At 39.8% G+C, this 24013-nt stretch overlaps 1 protein-coding gene across 1 annotated transcript; it reads right to left on the reverse strand.

The window, feature by feature from the left end:
* Positions 1-23: 23 nt before the first annotated feature.
* Positions 24-23700, reverse strand: LOC306876132 (telomere-associated protein RIF1-like). Its single transcript, XM_079427087.1, has 36 exons — positions 23557-23700; positions 22519-22640; positions 21859-21937; positions 16856-16952; positions 16638-16768; positions 16436-16527; positions 16137-16326; positions 14164-14256; positions 13914-14052; positions 13405-13556; positions 13155-13269; positions 12585-12761; positions 12070-12180; positions 11813-11875; positions 11608-11708; positions 10518-10604; positions 10315-10388; positions 9999-10179; positions 9802-9909; positions 9559-9708; positions 9380-9479; positions 9013-9292; positions 8879-8921; positions 8568-8767; positions 8363-8456; positions 8078-8209; positions 7840-7982; positions 7532-7621; positions 7400-7460; positions 4358-7288; positions 4133-4255; positions 3955-4041; positions 3625-3740; positions 3180-3333; positions 2987-3107; positions 24-2895 (listed from the first exon to the last, which is right to left on the reverse strand). The coding sequence occupies exons 2-36, from the start codon at positions 22629-22631 to the stop codon at positions 2660-2662; spliced, it is 7164 nt and encodes a 2387-aa protein (XP_079283213.1). The 5' UTR covers positions 22632-22640; positions 23557-23700; the 3' UTR covers positions 24-2659.
* Between the last annotated feature and the right edge of the window lie 313 nt (positions 23701-24013).

Raw genomic sequence — 24013 nt, forward strand, 5'->3', positions numbered from 1 at the left:
TTGTTTTTGTTTTTTTTGTGATCAACAACAAAAGGTTTAAGTTTCTTTTGAACTTTAAAATATCTTAAAGGGACAGTTCACTTAAAAATAAAAATTCTGTTAACCTCATGGCATTCTAGACCTCTGATTTTCATTCACCTTCTGAACACAATGATCATTTTTGTCTGCCTATTGAAATTCCCTTGACCAAAATTTTGACACTTTTGGAATTACAAAAACAAATAAAGAAAACCCTGAATTAACCCTGTTAATAACATTAAGCAATCATGTCTCTTTAGAAGACTTGTATTAAACAGTTTCTTTTTTTCAAGCATGAAAATTTTGCTTGAGTGGGACATCAATAGTATAAAAAGTATCTTCATATGTTTGAAGATGATCAATATAAAAGTAAAATACAGAATCTTCAGTGAACTATCCCTTTTATAGTATAGAACTCAAAAATATTCCTTAACCATCCCATAATGTTCACTTCTGTAGAGTACTTGCTTGATATTAAAAGGTAAGCCTACATCTCAAAAAATTTGAATATCATGAAAAAAAGTCAATATTTTTTGTCACTCATTTCAGAAAGTGAAACCCATATATTATATAGATTCATTACACACAGAGTGAAATATTTCAAGCCTTTATTTCTTGAAATTTTGATAATTATGACTTACAGATTATGAAAACCCAAAATTCAGTGTCTCAGAAAATTTGAATATTACATAAGAACAATAAAAAAATAAGGATATTTTAAAAAGAAATGTCAGGCTTCTGAAAAGTATGTTCATGTCTATGCACTCAATACTTGGTTGGGCCTCCTTTTGCATGAATTACTGCATCAATGCTGCGTGGCATGGAGGCAATCAGCCTGTGGCACTGCTCAGGTGTAATGGAAGCCCAGGTTGCTTTGATAGCGGCCTTCAGGTCATCTGCATTGTTGGGTCTCGTGTCTCTCATCTTCCTCTTGACAATACCCCATAGATTTTCTATGGGGTTCAGGTCAGGCGAGGTTGCTGGCCAATCAAGCACAGTAACACCATGGTCATTGAACCAGCTTTTGGTACCTTTGGCAGTGTGGGCAGGTGCCAAGTCCTGCTGGAAAATGAAATCAGCATCTCCATAAAGCTTGTCAGCAGAAGGATGCATGAAATGCTCTAAAATTTCCTGGTAGATGGCTGAGTTGACTGTGGACTTCAGAAAACACAGTGGACCAACACCAGCAGATGACATGACAGCCCAAATCATCACAGACTGGAAACTTCATACTGGACTTTAAGCAACATGGATTCTGTGCCTCTCCACTCTTCCTCCAGACTCTATGAGACCTTGATTTCCAAATGAAATGCAAAATTTACTTTCATCTGAAAAGATGAATGAGCAACAGTCCAGTTCTTTTTCTCCACAGCCCAGGTAAGACGCTTCTCACGTCGTCTCTGGTTCAGAAGTGGCTCAGTAGCCCTTTTCCTGAAGACGTCTGAGCTTGGTGACTCAATGCACCGACTCCAGCTTCAGTCCACTCCTTGTGAAGCTCTCCCAAGCGTTAGAATCAGCTTTGCTTGAGAGTATTCAAGCTTGCGGTCATCCCTGTTGCTTGTGCACCTTTTCCTACCCAAATTCTTCCTTCGTCAACTTTGCATTTAATATGCTTTGATACAGCACTCTGTAAACAGCCACACCTTTCAGTAATGACCTTCTGTGACTTACCCTCTTTGGGGAGGGTGTCAATGATTGTCTTCTGGACCATTGCCAAGTCAGTAGTCTTCCCCATTATTGTGGTTTCAAAGAACAAGAGATACCCAGAATTTATACTGTAGGGATAGTCATTAATTGACACTCGAATGTAAAATATTCTAATATTGTGAGATACTGATTTTTGACTTTCATGAGCTGGAAGCCCTAATCAAAATTAAAACATTTCAAAATTGTTTCACTTTACATGTAATGAATCTAAAATATATGAAAGTTTCACTTTTTGAAATAAGTTACAAGAAAAATAGTTAACTTTTTCACGAAATTCAAATGTTTTGAGATGTACCTGTAGATGGTTCACTTGTCAACTAAGGTCCCATTTGTTAGCGTTGATACATTTTTTTAACCTATTAAGTGTTAAAAATAAATACAGTTCATTTCCAGTAAATTAGTTAACATTAGTATAATATAAAAACGCATTATGTCAACGTAATAAATTACGTAAAAGCATTATCCATCGCTAGTTCATGTTAACTAACGCATTTAATGCTAATGAAACCTTAAAAACCTTGTAAAGTGGGGCCGCACAGCAATAAAAAGTAATCTGTTTCCTGTCATGGATATGCATTTGTAATTTGGTGGTTTGTAAAAAGCGATTGATAAAAAAAAAAATAATAATAATAATCCCTCCAGCATTAAATGAAAAAAAGAAATTAATACTATAACTTTATTTTAAAAAAAAGGGAAAAAAAAAAAAAAGTTTCCTTGGCATCTCAGCACAATTGCAGTCTTAAAAATCACTCCATAAAATACATTGACACTTAAGTAGCAATGAAAATGGCTTTCGGCCATTGAAGTCTATTCTCTGAAAGAGCATAATTAGAAATTCATCTATTCTAAAATTCAAGCTAAAACTTGAGAAATGAGCAGTCCACTGTTAATCAAGTTAAAAGTGAATTCTTATGTCAGGAAAACGTCTGTGTCCTCATGGCAAGCTATCATCAAGATTACTCCGCAACCGGGACTGCATGTGGGTCACAATGCTTCTCATCATTCCACTCAGGTGTTCGTGCATCAGGCCCAGCTGGTTGGGTGAGCAGCGACCAAGCTCCTCTGAAGTTAGGCGTCCACTAAGGGCTTCAACATCGAAGATCAAATCACAAGATTTGCTCTCCTCAGCCATCGGTTCTGAATCTGCTTCCACTTCTGATGGTCTGTCATCTGCAAAACGTTGGGAGTCATGAGTTAAGTCATTGTCATGTTGAAAGGGGTCCCCAATGATGGATTTGACAGAAGAAATCAAATATCTAACCTTGAGCCTCTCCTGGTGTTTGCTCTTCCTCTTGGTTTTGAGGAAGCTCCATCTCTTCAGGCTCAGATGTCATTTTCTCCATTTCGTCAAAACTCTTCAGGTCATCAGAACGCCCTTTTCTCTGTACAGCCAAATGTTAAGATATAATGATCTCCCATAATAAAGGGGAAGGGATGTAAAGATGTACAATTACCTGCTGTTCATGATAGGCTTTCAGTGCTTTCCTCACATTGGACAGCTTAGGCGAGCGAATAGGAAGAGACTTGATTTCACTTGGGGTAAGTGCACTCAGGTCTCCAACAGTTTTGATATTTCTTGCTCTAACAAGCTGACCAAAGCCACGAGGCCTAAAAACAAAGAGAAATAAACAGGTATGAACAGGTACTTACATTCTTTACATCAATACCCCAGAAAACAACCTTCAGATCTATGATAAAATCTACTGATGAGAAGAAACTGCTTGAACTGTTTGGGTGAAGAAATGGTATGCGTGTACTAGCACTGAGACGTCTGTCAGCTACACCACAATTAATACTTTGTTCATTGATGTTTTTGGAGTTCACAAGGATATAAAATTAAAACTGAGCAATGAACTGAAGCCAAGATGTACGGAAGGGGAAACGGGTGATCTTGCTTACCACATGTTGGAGGATATCTGTGGTAAAACAGCCTCTACAGGGGCAGAGCAGCCAACAAGTGCTGGATAAACACAATCTTTAGCAATAGGACGTGGCTCCTGGCTCATCTCTGAAATCTATGATAAAGAAATAGGAACATTTTAACACCTTTTCAACTTGGAGCTACTGTTCAAATTAACTGAAGTCTGATGCAACTGAAGGTTGACAAATATTACACATTAACTTTAGCTTTAGTCTTAATTTGTCAGAATTAAGAAAAAAATCTTTATGAACAGGCAGACTTTATGAGAGTAATTCAGCAATTTAAGTACAAGGCAAGAAAATAATTACCAGGCATTTTTTAGAGCTTTTGGATCCAGGGCTACGGAGGTTACGTGGACTTAGACTTGTATATCCTTTTGTGGGTGTAGTGATATACTGTAATAAAATTGAAGAAAATAAACAAAAGGCCATGAAAAGTTCAATCAATTTTATATCCAAGATGTAATGATTTCAAAACTCATCACACCTTCGACTGTCCACTCAAGACTTTTGACCTAGGAGAGCTTGTGCGAACAACTGGACTACGTCGATCAATATCATCAGCCAGTTCTTGATGATAAATTGGAGTTGCAAAAGACACTCGACGAGACTGCAAAAGAAAAAAAGGAAAGGGGAATATATTTTATAAAAAAGACTAAATGAGCTTACATAGTACACATTTCAATTTCCTAAATATAGTACAGTCAAATACCTTATGAAGAGGGGAGGGTGTATCCTCTTCACATGTTCTCTTCTGTCCCTTCTTCAGAATACTGGTGGATGGAGAGGCGGATGGAGACCAGACACGAGATCGGTTTCTGCTCGGACTCTGGCCAGGTTCAAGCTCACCACTAAGAGCGTCCAAAGGTTTAGGCTTGGGTGGTGAATCCAAACAGGCTCCAGAGGTACTACTTTCAGGGGGTACAGACATCTCTTCTTGTGCATCCACAGGAGGATCCCGATTGTCTATCTGAGTGTCTTCATCCTTCTCAACAAGAGCAACATCCTTGTCAAGCAAGTCTTTGCCATTTGACTCTTCTGGCAGCATAACCTTTTCTACACTTGGCTCAGAAACGGCAAGGTCTTCATTTTCCTTCAAGGCTGGGTTAACTGCATCCTCCTGCTGGACATGGGAAGACTCTAGCTGCTCTTGGCATATAGGTGCATCTTCCACTGGGCGACCTTGACTTGGAGATGTGTCTTGAGGTGTTGAACTCTGGAGAGGTTCTTGACTTACTGAAGTGTTTTCTAATCTATCTTCTTTGTGCTTTTGCCTACCTGTGCATCCAGAACTCTCCGACTGCTTTGTCTCTGCCTCCGGGAGCTCTACATGCTCCTTGTTTGATTCATCCATTGGTTTGGATGATTCAAGCTGTGCTCCTTCCTCTCCTGCAGACAGCTGAGAAACAATTACACCAAGCTTTGCAATGGGACTCTCAGAAGGCAAAACCTCAGATGGGAGCAGAGCAGGCAAGGCTGAAAATGGCTGAACATCCGAGACATCTGCAACTCCTGAGCTCTCGCTTTTCTCTGCTACAGATATTGAGCTTGACTGCTCAGGTTGAGAGTTCAGGGCATCAGTGACGAGTGGAATCTGCTCACTTTTCAGATCCTGTGATTCTTGGAAGTCACTGCCCTGTGAGAACACGTCACGGTTGTTTGAAAAGCAGTTGCAGTTTCTAGATCGTCTACGCCCACGGCCCCGTCCCCTGGTATGTGGGCATTTACGCAAAATGTTAGTCTTCTCGTTTAAATCTTTCAATCCAATCTGTGAAGATGAATTCAATTCTTCACCTTGTGCTTTCTCACTAATGACCTTCTCATCTGTATCAGTTTCAGTCTTCAGTTCCATCTTAATTTTGACATTTTCTGCTTCTTTTTCAGAAGTAATCTGTTCATGTGGTACACCATCAGGGGCAGGTACCTCTTTGTACTTTTCCTCAAGTTCTTCAGTCTCAATGACTAAAATATTCAAACTAGTTTCTATATCTGCCTCATCCTGTGACATCTCCATTGAAACATCAACACCCTCCTTATCTGGCACCATCTCTGTAACTATGTGTTCTGTGGCAACTGGCAGCACTTCTGTGGATAATGGTTTCCGCGGCCTCTTTTTAGGCCGTGGTCCATCTTGTCGGCTATCAGAGTTTTCAGACTCGGTGTTGTCGGTAGGAGCCAACAAACCTTTAGAGCGTCGAGTTCTGTATCTACCAAGACCTTCTGAGGAATCTTGGCTTGCACTTAACTCCTCAGCATTTACAGTTGCTGTGGCATCTCTAGTACTAGAGTCTGTCTCTTCTTCTGCAGTTCTCCTTCGCATAGCTCTTCCCTTCACCATTGTCAGTGTTTGAGAGTCTGTCTGACTTAAGTCATCTTTGGTCTGCGAACCATCCAGCTCCAGTAACTGAGATTCAGATCTCCTTGTTCTTCGTGTTCGGGCAGTTTGCTGGCTATCAGCCTCAGAATCGGAAAGAGGTGTCTGTGAATGTTTCTTTTTCAAAGCGGATGCAGCATTCTGAGGATCATTTTGTGAGTTTTCATCTGCCTCCTTGTCTGTCGATTCTTCAAGGTGTGCTCTAGTCTTCCTCATAGGTCTACCCGGTGACAGACCCTCAGACTCATTGAGAGCTGACAATCTCTCTTTGCTTTGGCTATCCGATTGAGCTACAGGAGAACTCTCAGAAGAGGACACAGTCTGGCTTGGCTCTTTATTACCAAGCATAAGTATTGGAACCGGTATTGGAAGTGCCTGTAAATTACTTTGGCTAAGCTCTCCTTTTATTCCTTTATTGTTCAATTGGTCTCCAACTTGACTGTCGTCAATAACCTTACTTCTCCTCCTTCCAGTCAGAGTGCTAATTGTTGGAGACTGTATGGGCTTCTGTGTATTTGTCACAACAGAATCTGCAACTTGTGCTTGAGATTTGCTTTTCATGTCCCCTGGATCTTCCCCTGGGCGTACAGGTTTACTTCGCCGTCTGCCTGACCTTCTTGGTTCTTGACTAGCTTGAGAATCAGCAAAACTCTGTGAATCTTTTTCAGGAGAATCTTGTTCCTCTACACTGGCTTTGGACACAGGACTTTTATCACCTGACGTGTCACCAGATAATTGGGTCTGGGTATCTGGGACCACATCATCCTCTTCATCTTTACCTTCACCACAATGACCTCCTGTTGACATCTTATCTTTTACTTCATTTTGAGCAGATGGGTCAGTGCTGCTCCTCTTTCGAGAGTCCTCTTTTGTAGTCTGAAGTTGCGAGTCATTTGCAGTAGCCTCCAATGCCTTTGAAGAACTCAGTCTACTCGATTTGCGAATGTGCGGAAATGTAACACTTGCAGGACTTGGTGACTTCCCTTCAACATATTTCTCTAAGGTTATGAATGACTGACGCCTGCTATTGGGTTTAGGTGGTGTACCTGATATCATATCAGATGAACCTGAAACATTAGGGCTGGTCCCCTCAAGTTCACTTTTCTCATGCCCACTCATATCAACTGAGAGGTCACTGGATGGTGATTGATTCTTCTCTGAAGTTTGATCTAGATTTTGTGTAGCTTTCTCTGGCGTTTCTACGACAGACCCAGTGCCTTCTTGGGTTAGTTTAACATCTGTGGTTGGTTCCTCAGTTGTGGCAACCTCCTTGGGGGAAGGAAACAACATTAGAACCAATTAATACCCTTAACAGAAAGCATGCGTGCATATCCTCCACAATCAAAACTGCAGTGGCAGAGTTTAAAAACCCTGTTTTACCTTTAGCTGAATATCAGCCTCTTCCTCTGGTTGATCCTTTTCATCTTTTGTCAATTTGTCCCTAAAAGAAACATGTTTACAGTGAGTAAAAAAAATTAAAAATAAATTAATAATAATAATTCCAATACATACATGGGCTCTTCCTGACTCTGAGTACACTGTGAAAAGGCTGTGGCGTCCAGGGAGGCATCCAGATTATTATACAGTGCAGGAATGTCAACTCTTATGAAAACAAATAAAGGCAGAATTTAGAGTCAAGACAGGAAAAAAAAAAACCCGTCTTGACAATTTCTTATTTTCAAAAAGCTTAAAGAAGCTTAATGATGACGTGACCAGAGATATCATTAGGAATCACATGAAATGAAAGGGAAAAAAGCTGCCTTCACAATTTTAGAGATCTGCTACACCACAAAAATTGAGAGAGCTTTAACCAAACTTACCTTTTAGTCCTTTTGACTTCTTTCTGGTGCTCAGTTAGCACTCTCTCCTTTGTCTCGGGGGGAATAAAAACAAAATCCACTGATGCCGCCTCCTCAATAGCTTCTCGCTTCAAGGGCTTGGGTGATCCAAAATCCAGCTTTATCTAGAGAGGCAACAGGTGAATTGAGGGCCATGGTTGCTAATTAAGAGCCACCATTGATATTTTCAAGTTTAGATGCATTTTCACTTATTACTTACAGACACCAGCTTTGCTGCAGTAACGGAGCCTCTCCCTTTGAGCTCTTCTGCCCTCGCCAGAAGAGAGTCCCTCTTTCCCACAGAGGTCATCTTTACCCCGCTGATCTGTGGGTCCAGCTGAGAACTCTCACCCTGATAAGAGAAGACAATGTGTTTAGAATGCTCTTAAGAACGAAAGAAAAACCAACATGTTTGACTGAGCTAAATTTACTGTTTAAATGTGTTCTTCACATATTACTTCACTGTAGGGACAATCACTTGTGCTGGACGAAACACTGAACGTACCATATACTGTCCGCTGCCATCATCTGGTGCATCAACAGCTTCAAAACCAGGTAAAATCAGTGGAGTCTTTTGCTTAGCCTGACTTAAAACAGACCTGAGGGGAGGAAAAATGTATATTTAAAAAAAACGAAGACAAGCAGACGAGCTGAATTAAAAATCTGAAAATGTGCCTATACTACATTATACACAAAAATTGAAAACATACTTGAGAGGCTCAGGGTAAGTCAAGGTGAGTGCATTTCCAAAGGTGGCATTCCAGAACTGCGTGACCGCAGTACGATTCTGTTTGCTCTTGTGTGGGAAAAGCACACAAAGCAAGGGAGACAACACGGCAAGCATCTCATCATCATGCAGAGTCGATTGCATCTGAAGGCAACCAAGCAGGTCCGTGGCCAGTTTCTCCAACTACGAAACCGATAGCATATAAATAAGCCAACCTAACTCTACAATTCTACAAAAAAAGACTACTCAGACTTGTGGTTTTGACTTCAGATTCACAGATGGGTAAATTCGCACCTTGGGTATTAGTGTCGCACTGAGTTTTGATGGTTCATCATGACTTTCATGAAAGAAAAAAAAAAAGAGAAAAAAAAACAGTGTTAGACAATGAAAAAAGGAATGTTCAAAGTATGAAGGATAAGAAATGTCACCTGGAGAACTGTTCAAAAAGGCGTGCGAGTGGTTTGGTGAGGGTGGACAGCACCTCTTGTATGAACGTGGGTAGAGTAATATTAGTGAAAAGTGTTGACAAGTTAGAGACCAGCGTTAGGCCAATTCCACTGAAAACTCCAATGGTGGACTCTACAGATGCTTCTGAAAGGTCCACAGACAGGAAAGCATCTAGAGTCTGCATCAGGAGAGTGTGGAAGGTCGCGAGATTCCCCAGAGCCTTGCTCCTCTTGCGTACCCAACTCAAAGGTGTATGAGGAGCTACGAATATGAACAAAAAAAAATAAAAAAGTGACACAGTGCCCATTATACAACTTTGGCCATTTGAAACTGAAGCAAAAGCGTTACATTTCATCTTTTGCTGGAACTGTGGGGTGTAAGGAGAGAAGTCCATACTCTCAATGATGATCAGCAAGATATTTGCCATTGCATCTAACATCGGCAGATTCTAAAACAACAAAAAAATTATGTGTATAAATTTACTCCAATTAGGTGCACACTTTACGACATAGTTGGAAAGACCATACTTTCAGAGAGTCGGTGTCAAGAGAGGCAGAGAGCTTGGCACACAGCTCTTCACAGCATATGTTCTCCTCTGCTGTGGCTACCAAAGCTGAGCAGCGAGCAAACGCCTTGTAAAGCCTGGACCACGTACAGATCATGGCCTTCTGAATGGTCTATTTAAAAAAAAAAAAAATTGTAAATGTCATATGAAGTATTTGCATAATACTGCAGAAAGCATCTGCAATGTAGCCAAAATTATCTCTTACTTGGGGTAGGGACGAACCAGGCAGCAGGTGAATAACTGGGAACATCAAGGCACTGTAAATGGCACTGAAGTTATGCTCCAGAGCATCTCCTTGATTCACTTCATTGGTCTGTGTTGGAACGATGATTTTTTGCTTAGTGAAATACAAGGTTTGACTTGCACAATCATTCTACAGAATTGATGATCTGAGTTTAATACCCGAGTGATGGTGTCCGTCAGAGGGTTTACCACCGCACTCCACATCCTCCAGAGCTGCTTCTTGTTCTTAATGGCCTCCACACTCCCACTGATCGCTCCTAAAACAGCCTCTCCAAATGCCAGGGGCGATGTAGGTCCACAAAACCCACAGCTCACAAGGATTTCCAGGCTTGAAAAAAACCTGCCAGACGCAAGAAAAAGTTGCCCCAGTTAAGCAAATAAACTGTTTCAATGGAAACAGAAATGAGTAGTACTGCTCTTTTAAAAGGTTTATTGCAAAAAAAAAAATCTGTTAGATTTTCTTTCAAGGATTTACCTCTCATCTTCAAGAAAGGATGCGAGCTGATTACTTTTGTAGACTAGCAGTATTAGGAAAAGTGCAGGTGTACCCTGAAAAAGATGGAGAATTGTTTACACATTCATGATATACAAACATGCATGAATTCAAATTGTGAAAATTCGATAAAAATGTTGATAAATTTAGCAAGGCTTTACAATAAGGGCTAAAAAAGCACTTACATTTAACACATCCATGTTTGCCACTTGATAAGCTGCAGAACCGAGCACCTTCTGAGGTATTCCTTTAACAGTGGCTTCCAACAAAAGCTGCAGCACATAATGAAAAAAATGAAGATGTGTCCAAACAGCAGGGTTGAATCAACAACCTATATAACTTTTTTAGATCAATAAGTCAATTTTTATTTCTGAAAATATCACAGTTAGGAGATTTATAACGAGTGGTTCCCTGCATTACAGCAAAACGCGTAATTACAGTACTGAGCCGCTGCAATGGAGCAGCTCTAATGTTATTAAATTAAAGATGTACCATAGAGCAAAAAAATGAACAGTGAAAGTAACAAAAACTTGTAAAATACATTTTAATGGGCATAATTAAGTGTGAAAATAACCGAAAATATTATACAAACCAAAATAAAGTAAACTGTGACATAACCAAAAATTCTTTATACAGTGGACTACCAGTAAAATTGATACAAATTTGGGACAAAAAATTATTCCGACGGAGTCTGGGAAAAAAAATAGAAGTTCAGGTTTGCATGAACCTCCATGCCCAGGAGACTACAGGCTGTCATTAAGGCTAAGGGTGGCCTGACAGAGTATTGATAGTTGTGTAAATATTGTCATACTAACAGCTGTCTGAATAATTTTTGGTTGATTGTAATCCTTTATGTACCTTTCTATCAAAGTTATCTGACACAATCAAGCTGAATTTGTTCAGACACAGAGTTCTTGTCATATTTTATTACATTTTCTAAACTATAGCGAATAAACCGTGATAATGTGAGAATTAAAGGTGTTTGAATAAATTTTGGTTTGATTATCTATTTGATAAATTAAAGTTAACCAATTAACATTATACATACTCTTTTGGTTTCTGTACCCAATATTTAAAAAAAAAAAAATTACAATGCAATGAAAATATCGGTACCGGCAAGTACCAAAAAATAAAAGTACCGTATCGGGCGAGTACTGGAAAAAGTGGTATCGGTGCATCCCTAATTTTAAGCATGCCAGATTGCATCAGTGTTGGGTAACAATTCAGCATCCAAGTCATTTAGCAGGTCATTTTCACCAAGAAGTGCCATCTTACCAGGCCACGTTCAGCAGGCAGATCATCTGAGGACAGGATGGACTGCAAAGCCTGTAGAAGCAGCGTGAGAACCTCTGCCCCCTGTCTTTCCTTCTTATTACCTGTTGACAGGAAAGCTTTCTAGATTACTATGAGCCAGTATCCACAACACAAAGTATCTGTGCAAATTATCTTTGACTTCCTAAGAGAGCAAATGTTAACATACCAGCTTCTATTGTTGTGCTGACAGAACAGACCAGGTTGCTCCAAATAAGACTAAGGAGCGCTTCTGTGGAAAATAAACACTCATATCAGGTGAACATGGACAGTGTCAGCATTTCTTTCATTTCCTAATGATCCAAATAATAATATTATTAATAATAATAGACCTTTGCTTCCAAGCAGGCCAATAAGAGAAACAGCCAAGACCATTTATGTTGCCCTCTTAAATCCAGGCTACACTGTGCAGATTATATTGATTACCTGAAGCATGTTTTCCCACAGTAATAAAGCCTTCTTTGATGGCTGATATGAGGGTGGAGGCATGTCTACTGAAGGTGGAAGGACTGGTAAAGAGTGGGTGCGTCAGGGGCTCTGGAAACAAATTAGCATATAATAATTACAATAACGAGGTCCAATATATCAGGCTATTTTAACAGGGTCCATACACATTTTTACCAATAAATGTCCATGACTTGAAGCAAATCTCTATGATCTAGCTTCGTGGTTAAATTAAAAAGATCTGATCAAATGTGAGCAGATCAATTGTTTAACAAATAATATCATTTATTTATTCGTCACAAATATTAATTTCATACTTCTTACATTTTCAAAACTTTCTTGGCTTCACCTTTCCATGACTGGGAATTACCAGACTTTTCATAAGTGTACAAACCCTTAATCAGATGACATTCAAATTAACTTTGACTGAAGTTGGACCCACTTTAACTTGGAAGCATCATTGAAAGCTCTAGACAATACTGTGCGTGTATGATTACCCAGACTGAGCTGAAGATTTTCTCTAGCTGCTGTGACTGTAACCTCCGGACCCACAAGCCAGTGCAGGAGCATCTCTAAACCCAGGAGCTGAATGGATTGGTAGGACTGAGCCGCCTGCACACTGCTGTTCAGATTCATGCGAGGTGTAGTGCTTGGTGTGCTGCAGGAGGGAATGCCTTAAGTACAGAAAGATGAAGCATTAAGTTTTAAAAAAAATATGTAGGGTGGGGTTTCGATTCTATCCATCAGCTATTGCCTGGATGGAGGCAGATCTGAGCTTGCAGTTGATTGTGGAAAGGAAAGATTTAAGATGATTAAATGATTGAAGTAGTCGAGTAAACATCACCAGAGAGAAGGCAGTCAGTGCAGAAGATTGACTTTGATAAATTACGAGGTCAGGGGGAAAAAAAATTAAACATGCATGGACAAATTGATCACAGTAAGATTTATAAACATGCATTTAGAAAATATATGGGGTGAATTGTCACTTCATGCTGACTGTAAAATTATGTATTCTCATTATATCCCCTTTATAAGATGAAAGCACAATGAGAGAAAGTGAGCTGTACCTGATTTAGGGGTATTAGAGGTGCCATTGCTTGGGTTAGAGGTTCGAGCAGGTGTAGTCGGGCTTGGCAGTGCAGAATCAGAAGGAAGTGTGCTGTGCAGTAGCGGTACACCAACCTTTAAGAGTGTGATAGAAAGAAGGGATAGAGATATACATTGCTCTCAGTAACTAGTAAGACCATAGCAATACAACGTTACAACTATCTGCAAGCACCAAAAAGCATTATTCAATGTAAACACAGTGAAATTTACCTGCTCAAAGTTAGCAGACAGGTTGGGTCCAAGCTTGACAACAAGGTACCACCACACCTCCAGCTTGGTGAGCAGAAGAGCTTCAGTCCTGACTTGAATGGAACTAAGGGGCTGCATGAGGAGCTTCAGACGCTTGCTGCTGCACAGGATATCTGCTCAAGAGAAACCATTACAACTTAGAAAACAACAGCTGAGAAAAAGCAAGAGGTTTTATAAAATACATTTTTTTTTTTTTTTTTTTTTTTTTTTTTTAAAGCCATGTACTATTGCTATATGGGTCCAAAAGGTTCCCACATCTTTTGACCAATGAATTTCCACCTCATCTGAAGTTACTGAATAAGCATTTTTAAACATTCACTCCAAAAAAAAACAAAAAAAAAAAACAATTTTATCCATACCAAGAGAAACAATTTTAATGACTTTCCACAAAGCAAACTATGTCATTCTCTGATGTTCCTATGTTTTCAGTGACTGTGGCTATTACACCTAAATAAAGAAAATAAACTTGCCTGGATTAAGGGCGAAATTATCAATGAGGCTCTTCCAAGCTATGAAGGCAATCTTCTTAATATTAGGAGAAGAGTTGCGGAAACCCAACTCCTCTAAATATAGCAAGGAATTAATGAAAGCACCTCCTTTGTGGAGCAACTGAAAAGAAATAACATACAATAGAAACCCTTGCTTATTCAAAATGAAAATCTCAAGATTTAGAACTGAAATAGTGAGACTTGAGCATTATTTAATGACCAAATATCTTACCTTCCCCAGAAGCCTCACAAACAAGGGCCAGAGCTTCAGCATATTCGTCTCATTTTTAGATGCAAACAGTTTCTGCATTTCAGGGATAAGCATCTAGAGGCAGCAAAACAATAGAGAAGCATCACGGTTATTTATATTTATATATTCATTAGGGATGCACCGAATGTTCGGCAACCGAAATTATTATAATAAGTAAATAGAATAAGTAAAAAGGCAGAATAAATTTTGCCGAACAATGACGTTTTTAATGACGCGATCAAATAACCCGCGTAGAGTGAGAGGCGCGCACTTTATGCAGCAAACATGTCAGCAGTGTGGAAGCACTTTAAAGTGTCAGAGAAAGAGGCAAAGTAGCACAGGCGGACTTAGAACCCCTGTACTGCATCGCGACTGTGCTTGATCCACGATATAAAAATCATTACTTGGATGTGGGGAAAAAGCTGCGCACACGAGAAATGATCCAGGCCGAGTTGGATTTGGGAAAGCCGCTAGGTGATGGAGACGGTCAGGTGATGCACAGCGCAGGAGATGAAAACAGCGCAGAGAGTAAACGGGCTCGTACTACAGATGAGCCGCGCACAGTCTCGCTGTCTGACATGTTCGATGAGATCCTCCAAGAGAATAACCCATTTGCAAGACAGAGGACAAGCTCAACCGCTCAACAGTTAGATGGTTATCTCTCAGAAGTCCCCATCCCCAGGAGCAATAACCCTCTCGAATTTTGGAGGACCAATCAAGGCCGCTTTCCCGACCTGGCGCAGATGGCACGCAGGTAGGCTACTTCTATGTGAAATTAATTTAAGATTTTATTTATATTTTGGATTATGGTAACACTTTATAAGTAATTTCTATTTTTAACATTAACAATGAAAAACCCTTATTAAAAGCATTTTTAATCTTAATGTTAACATTTACTAATACAGTATTAAAACTAAGTATCACATTTTTAATTTTTGAATTAAAAAGTATCAAAAGTGGTAGGCCTATTTGTTAAAATTGTTAATGCACTTATACTAACATGAACTAAATATTTTTTATTATCTTACATTAACGAAGATTAATAAATACCATAACAAATGTATTGCTCATTGTTAGTTAATGCAATAATGTTAACAAAAGGAAACATTGTAAAGTGTTACTACCTATATTTTATATTATGTATTTTGTGAAAATTTAACTATTTTCAGTGTAGTAAAATAGTAGGCCTACACTGGGTTTCAACCATTTCATTATCTTGAAGACATTGTTCGTTTTGAAATGAGCAACTGTCAGAAAACTGCAATAAAAATTTCAACTATTCTGCAGGTACTTGTCTGCTCCATGCACAAGCACCGACAGCGAGAGACTGTTTAGTGCTGCATCTCATGTCATCGATGAGAAGAACCGACTTTCATGTGAGAAAGCAGAGAAGCTACTTTTCATAAAGAAGAACCTGCCACTTTTCCTGAAGTAGGCCAAGTAGGCTTATGTCTAGGACAGTTATTCATTTGTTGTGGGTTCATCCACATTTTTTGTACTATTCAAAGCACATTTGTTGTTGTAGACATACAGAGTTACATTCTTTCAGCAGTCAGTTATAGGCCTAACATAGGCTATTCAAGAAGGGGGGCTTCAAAGATGGCCAAATAAAAATATTTTTTTATTTTACTAATTTATTTATTTTAAGTTATATTGTGCTTTGTATAATATCTGCTGGAATGTTAAAAAAAATGTTCAGTGTTAAATAAATATTTTGAAATTGTATTTTTGTTATTTGATTTATTTCTCTGAAAAGCAACACAAAATAGTAAAAAGCAAATTTTGACTAATTATTGTAATGGTAAAATAAATGGAAAAAAATGCGAAACAACGCGTTCGGTTTTCGGCCATCGGCCAAGCATTTCATTATTATTCGGCTTCGGCCAAGAATTTCATTTCGGTGCATCCCTAATATTCATACATGCACAACCAAATAAACTAATGTATACACTTACAGAAGACATCATTGGCTCTACAATGGTTGCCACCTCCTGCTGTTTCTCCAGAAGAAGAGGCATGCCCAGCTCCAGGGCTGCTGCTGCACGCATGCGCACTTTATTGGCCGAGTGAACCACCAGAGGAATAACCAACTTGGCCCAGCACACGGCTCCAGCAGCCATCTGAGACGGGGCCTGCTCCAGCAACCTGACATTCACCACAAAAATCAAATCTTCTTTACAAAGCACCTCCATATGAAGAGCACTGCGGGACTGCACTTCCAAGAAAGAGAAAAGTATGGGAAATTTCAACAAACCTTATTATGACATTCAGTGATTCATGTTCAATGAGGATCGACTGAACCTCTCTGGTCTGCATGGCCTCTAGACTCTTTAGAATCTCTGGGGTCTAAAATGTAAAAAGCAACATTGTTTAGTCACCAAAAATAAAGGAAAATGGAGGGGTAAAGGATGCAAAAAAATTGTTTATTTCAAGCACAACATGCATGGCAAACAAACCTTTTTGGATGCCACCTCTTGCGGGAAATTCTGTTTTGAAATCACCCATAATGCTCGAGTGCACGTAAACTTCTCTTTTGATTTTACCACAACATTACAGAGCGTAGACAGAATATCTTCTGAAATATCTGCTGCAGCAAAAAAAGAAAAAGATTATGGATGCTACTTCTCATGAAAGTAATAAGTATATTACACTGAGAATTCAACTTTTTCTCTACCTGGTATGACTGAAACAATGTGTGAATGGAAGACACAGAATCCCAAAGCTTGCAATGCGGCCTGACACAGCTCCTCGTTCTCACTGGAGATATGAACCTGAAAAGACAAAATAATTCATCTGCAAGGCTGATGATACAGCCAAGACATAAGGCCCTTTCGCACTGCAAGAACCTTTTCACAGTACCCGAACTAATTGTGGAACTACCCACTTTTTGGCGTGTTCGCACCGCGGGAACTAGGAACTGTTTTAGTTCCTGGAACTCCGTTTGGAGGAACTAAATTAGCTCCTACTTCAGAGTAGGGTCTAAAACAGTTCCATAGGAACTATCGTGACGCAAGTGTACGCTGATTGGCTAAACGCGTACGAAAACGCCCTCACCCGCCATGATTTAAAACGCTGCGTAAACACACTGTGTAAACTTTCCATGTCCATTATTGTGAAACCCACGACACAAAAACACAGCTCCGATCACAGCGTCCTCCATCCTCCTGTTGTTAACATCATTGTTCTTCTTTGTTTTCATTGTTGAACGCAGAGCACAAATGACATCGCTGTCGACCAGCTTACATCACTTCCTAGTACCCACTGTCGGAGATGAAAACTAGCTGCCCCAGAGAGCACATTTAGTCCGTGAGTAGCCTCTCCGCTCGGATCGCAGGTGTGAGAGAGAGTGCCGCCAGTTTTATGTGAACAACACTGGATGCTCTCCCCCTCTCTCAGATATTACAAGTGCGCATTATGCAGTGTGAACAGTGGGCACCGACCGGCAGAAACATAAATCTGCACCTATTGTATACGTAAAACGGCGCAGAAGTGTGCATGCTTGCCATGCGTCTAGATTTGAAATAACGAACCTGAGCGTGCAAAAGACGTGATGTGAACGGCTATTTCTTCGTGTGGGACTCCGTTTTTATAATGAGAGTAGAAAGCACTGCAGGTAAATTTTTACATGTACCAGGTTTATATTATATCTATCCATTTTTTTTTCTCTGTTTGATAAGCAGTTAAATGTGTTTGTTTACACACAGGGAAAAAGAAAAGTGTAAGCTTTTAATAAGTCCAAGAATAAAATGATTAATTTAGCCTACTTAACATGTTAAAATTGATTTACAGAACTTTTTTGTTGTTTTTTAACAGTTTGGACTTGAATAAAGAAAGAAAACTTGCACTTAACCTTTTCTCAGGCATTTTGTTTAGAGATATTGTGATGTATCATAGGATTTTTTAGAAATATATTGATTATCGCAGTATCGTGATATTATCGTTATCGTGAGCCAAGTATCATGATTATATCGTATCGTGAGCTACCCTGCGATTCCCACCCCTAATACACATACACTGAACAAAATTATAAACGCAACACTTGTTTTTGTCCCCATTTTTCATGAGCTGAACTCAAAGATCGAAGACTTTTTCTATGTACACAAAAGGCCTATTTCTCTCAAATATTGTTCACAAATCTGTCTAAATCTGTGTTAGTGAGCACTTCTTTGCCGAGATAATCCATCCACCTCACAGGTGTGGCATATCAAGACGCTGATTAGACAGCATGATTATTGGGGGGGTGGGGGGGGGGGGTGGTCACACCAGTCAGTATCTGGTGTGACCACCATTTTCCTCACGCAGTGCAACATCTCCTTCACTTAGAGTTGATCAGTTGATCAGGTTGTCCACTCCTCTTCAATGGCTGTGCGAAGTTGCTGGATATTGGCAGGAACTGGAACACGCTGTCGTATACGCCGAAACATGCTCAATGGGGGACATGTCCGGTGAGTATGCTGGCCATGCAAGAACTGGGATGTTTTCTGCTTCCAGGAATTGTGTACAGATCCTTGCAACATGGGGCCGTGCATTATTATGCTGCAACATGAGGTGATGTCATGGATGAATGGCACAACAATGGGCCTCAGGATCTCGCCACGGTATCTCTGTGCATTAAAAATTCCATCAATAAAATGCATCCGTGTTCATTGTCCATAACATACGGCTGCCCATACCATAACCCCACCGCCACCATGGGCCACTCGATCCACAACGTTGACATCAGCAAACCGCTCACCCACACGCTCACCCACACGACGCCATACACGCCATCTACCCTGTACAGTGAAAACCGTGATTCTTCCGTGAAGAGAACACCTCTCCAAAGTGCCAGACGCCATCGAATGTGAGCATTTGCCCACTCAAGTCGGTTACGACGACGAACTGCAGTTAGGTCGAGACCCCGATGAGGACGACGAGCATGCAGATGAGCTTCCCTGAGACAGTTTCTGACAGTTCGTGCAGAAATTCTTTGGTTATGCAAACCGATTGTTGCAGCAGCTGTCTGGGTTGCTGGTCTCAGAAATCTTGGAGGTGAAGATGCTGGATGGAGTTCCTGGGCTGGTGTGGTTACATGTGGTCTGCGGTTGTGAGGCCGGTTGGACGTACTGCCAAATTCTCTGAAATGCCTTTGGAGACAGCTTATGATAGAGAAATGAACATTCAATTCACGGGCAACAGCTCTGGTGGACATTCCTGCAGTCATCATGCCAATTGCACGCTCCCTCAAAACTTGCAACATCTGTGGCATTGTGCTGTGTGATAAAACTGCACATTTTAGAGTGGCCTTTTATTGTGGCCAGCCTAAGGCACACCTGTGCAATAATAAGGCTGTCTAATCAGCATCTTGATATGCCACACCTGTGAGGTGGATGGATTATCTCGGCAAAGGAAAAGTGCTCACTAACACAGATTTAGACATATTTTTGAACAATATTTGAGAAAAATAGGCCTTGAGTTAAGCTCATGAAAAATAGGGGCAAAAACAAAAGTTGCGTTTATAATTTTGTTCAGTGTGTATATATTAGGGGTGTGCTCAAAATATCGATTCTTAGATACATACCGATATAATAAAAAAAGATACAGTATCAATATTCTAGCCCTTAGTATCGATACTCCGCCCAGCCATTAGGGGGCGCAGCGGCGCCCGCGAGTTTAAAAAAAAACTCATGGAAAATGTTAAAGCAAGATGTAGCATTTAAAGGTGCCATAGAATGAAAAACTGTCTTTACCCTGGCATATTTAAATAATAACAGTTCTGTACATGGAAATGACATACAGTGAGCCTCAAACACCATAGTTTCCTCCTTCATATGTAAATCTCGTGATTAAAAAAGACCACTGAAAAATAGGCGAATCAGAACATAACACCGAACCATCAGAAGCTCTGCAGGTATTGTAAATAAACAAGCGCGGACAACAGCGAAAATAACAAAATAAATGTTATGTTCCAGGCCGTGCAGGGGGTGTGAAGTGCAGGGATGGGTTGGTGTCTGTATTCAGAAAGGCACAGAAAGCAAATAACGCGAGCCACTAAAGGGACATGGTTAGCTCCTTGCTAGCGGTAGCCTGTTACAGTACATAAGATTTCACTCTCAGTAAGGAGAGATGAGGATGATGGCGAATGACTTACAGATCCTGAGCACCACTGACAAGCATCTGATCTTGTGGAATGTGTGGTAAGTACTGTTGCTCCATAATGTAAACATAGTTTGTGTGATCGCGTCTCTTGAAAGTGAACTATAACGCGATCGATGGATCGTTCAAAAGCAGTTTCAATGCCTCGCATATTAATAACGGCTCCCTGATGCCCGCGTTTTATATACAGTATAATTACCCGACGATATAACTGCGAGAGAAAGTATTTAAATATATATTTTCCTCCCTGTGCTTCCTTCTTGCTGATGAGCCGTACTGTGAAACAGCCAATCAGAGCAGAGCTCATTATTATTCATGACCCTGCCAAATAAGCCAATAACAGACCGTTTCATTCTAGGGAGAAATCCTAGGGTTGTAAATGGACATGTAAAATCGTTTCTGGAGATTTTTTGCCCTTACCTAAGCCACATACCTTCTGTGTAGATATCAGAGAACAATTTAAAATACTGTATCAATGCATTCTATGGCACCTTTAAGTGATTTCATAGTGAAATATGCTACGGCAGTACATGGTGTCACAAAAAAGAATTATAAGAAGATTTAATAAGAAGTTAAGAATAATAAGAAGAAGATTTTGTGCTTGTGAGCTCAGACTGTACCCTTGGAAAGTTAAATGTTGACTTGTGGTAATTTCCAGATTAATACAATTTGTGTACAATTAATCAGAGCACTTAAAGTTGCAAATATTTAAGCAAAATGCACTTTGTTATAATGCACTTTTGTCTTCATTAAATTGAAGAAAAATGCAGAGTTCTGTTTGTTGAGTAAATGTGTTCAGCATTAACTAATTGGCTCTGGCCCATGTATTTTTATTGAATCGTATCGAATCGTGTCACATTGTATCAAATCGTATCGAGACAGCTCTGTATCGAGGTACGTATCGAATAGTGACCTGTGTATCGAGGTATGTATCGTATCGCCAGGTTCTCCAAGGTATACAGCCCTAGTATATGTATGTATGTATGTATGTATGTATGTGTATATATATATATATATATATATATATAAAATTTAGTTATATTCAGAAAGTTCCAATCAATGAAGCCCTGTTCACACTACAAGCGACACGATCCCATTCATTTCAATGGAGAGCTGGCGATTTCCGGCGACACGAGCATTAGCGACCGTTGGTGACCGGAAGGGGTGTGTCCAGCTACGTGACAAAGTTCAGAATCCTTCAACTTTATGCAAATGAAAAGCGACTTTTGGGAGCAACAGCCAATAGGAAAGACGACGGTTGAGCTCATGTGATTGTTCTCCTCTCAGCCGTAGATAAGCATACGCAATGGAAGAAAGTAGGCTCCATTTCCATTCATTTTTGTTTGCATGTACGGACTTAATTCAGATCATATTTAGTCTTTTGCCTCCAAAATGTTTGTACGTAGCGGCAAGAATTCGCTGATTCCCTGATTTTCTGTCAAGACAACCAGTAGTGGGAACGCCCACTAGCGACCTCATCGCCATGCCCTGCCAAAAGTCGCTGCTAGTGTGAACGGGGCTTGAGTCTGGAAGAAAACTTACCAAAAGCACTTTACTAAGACGTGCAAAATGCTTTACAACTACAGGCAGAAACTGACGCCCTTCCTCTCCATTCAGGCGGCTGTCAAAAAGAAAAAGAACAAAAGTCCCATGATTAATATATAAATACCTTTAAAATTTACCACCAATTGCATGCTCTCCAGACACATGAGAACCAATGAGGTTGGTTCTAAAGCATCGAACAAGAATATTTGAGCTTCCGTTTAACATATTCAATGCACTCTATATATGTGCATTGATCAATACCTTCATGAGACCAAATTAAATCTGTCCATCATTTAAAGCTATTGTGTCTGAGACTTTGATGAAACCAATCAATTCATATGAACTTTTATGACCTCTTTACGAACTTTAAATTTGGTGGAATCAACTTTCAATGGAGGAACAGAAAATATCTTAATTATACTGAACAAAAACAATTGTGTGTTTGGAACAAAAGACGAGAGTTTTCATTTTGGGATGAACTATCACTTTAAACATAAAATAGCTCCTGAATGCCAATTTCATATAAAGTGTGGACAGAGTAACCATTGACAAAACTATCGCTACAACACTAAAAGAGCTGATATCATGAAGGAGAAATCCATATATTTGACAAAACCTACTAAAAGACAGAGACTAGAACCACAGGTTAACCCTTACTTCGCGATGGTGATGTAGGCATCCGTCTTCTCTGACAGCCCGGCTGCTTCATCTTCCAGACACTCCAGAAGAGGAAGGAGGCTGGCACTAGACAGAGGCACTGCTGCCATCATCCTCACAACCTGAACGACAGGAAAGCACATTAAACTGATGCATACAGCTTCAACTACCAGAAGACAGAATATAATGCAATAAAATGTGAAAACTTTCTTTTAAGTTGTTCTGGTTCAGTTGTTTAATTGGAGAAGGTATTTAAATAACCTTTTCAAAATAAATTTCAAAACCCCTTGGACCTGTGGCACCCTAGGAATGACTCCCACCTTTCACCCTTAAACATAACCCTGGCTGAGTTTTGTTTAATAGTCGATTATGAAATGCTATGTATGAATGTGAGAAAAATGAATATTCTACTATTTTAATGTTATAATGGTTGTGTGACCAGGAGTCGATGCATGCATACAGGACATCGTGTTCTCTCGATGCACATGAGATCTCTGATGAACAAATGGCAATATGTCTTCAAATTAAGACCGAGATGTAAATTCAGTCGACTATTTCACTTTACTGACACATTTGGGAAGAATAAAACCTCACACGCATCTTACATGAGATGTTTAACGTTAGCTAACCAGGTGAACGAGAGGCTAATAACAATGCGCCATCTATTATTATCAACCTCTCTGCCAAATATCATAATGTACTTGCTTTTAAATACTAGTTTTTTAGTGGTAGGTGTGCCCTAATATGCGGAGCTGTCTGAGATGCAAATATTAGACCTTAATGTCGTCTGTACCTTAAAGCTATTGTGTAATCATGTGCGCTTATCGTTCAACTTGTAGGAACAGAGATCGAACAGAGATCAAAATGTGCCGTTTATTGAAACCTTTAACCCGTCGTGTATGCTTTTGCTGAAATCAATCTAATCCAACAGGAACTTTCCCTACAAAGACTGCAGAGTTAGCGAGCTAGTTACCCTCATCATGTTACCCACCCAACCCCCTGACCACACGCACCACCAGACAACTCAAGATCTCTCACCTCGCGCCTGAGGACACGCTATCGACCACTGAAGGCGAGATCATCGACACACGAGCTATATCAGAGGAATCGGGAGAGTTTGTAAACGATCAAGGCTACGCTGCGTCTGTCCACTCCTCACTCCCCGCGAAAATGCTGGCGCCAAACATGACGCGTTAAAAACGTCACCTTCAACCCCACGTCAACTCCGCCCTCTCATAAATTATTTATTGAATGAGTTAAGATACATTGCCAAAACTTGAAAAAAAATTCGAGCAAATAATTAGGATACCTTGGTCATTTGTTTTTTTTAGTGAAATTTTACAATAAGGTCTCGTTTGTTAAATACATTAGTTAACATGAACTAACAATGAGCAATATTCCTGCAGCTTATTAATATTATTTAATATTAACTTCGTTAATATTAATCAAAGCATCTGTTAATGCACTTTGAACTAACGTACAAAAAATAAACATT

The sequence above is a fragment of the Barbus barbus genome, assembly GCF_936440315.1.
Source record: "Barbus barbus genome assembly, chromosome: 10".
Taxonomy (NCBI): domain Eukaryota; kingdom Metazoa; phylum Chordata; class Actinopteri; order Cypriniformes; family Cyprinidae; genus Barbus; species Barbus barbus.

What these genes read in the sequence shown, in the direction of transcription:
- LOC306876132 (XM_079427087.1), bottom strand. Translation starts at nt 22,631, where the DNA reads ATGATGGCAGCAGTGCCTCTGTCTAGTGCCAGCCTCCTTCCTCTTCTG. An exon ending in AAATCTTCAGCTCAGTCTGG is followed by an intron (nt 12,181 to 12,584) that starts GTAATCATACAC and finishes ATTTGTTTCCAG; the next exon opens with AGCCCCTGACGCACCCACTC. An exon ending in TGCCTGCTGAACGTGGCCTG is followed by an intron (nt 10,605 to 11,607) that starts GTAAGATGGCAC and finishes TATGTGCTGCAG; the next exon opens with CTTTTGTTGGAAGCCACTGT.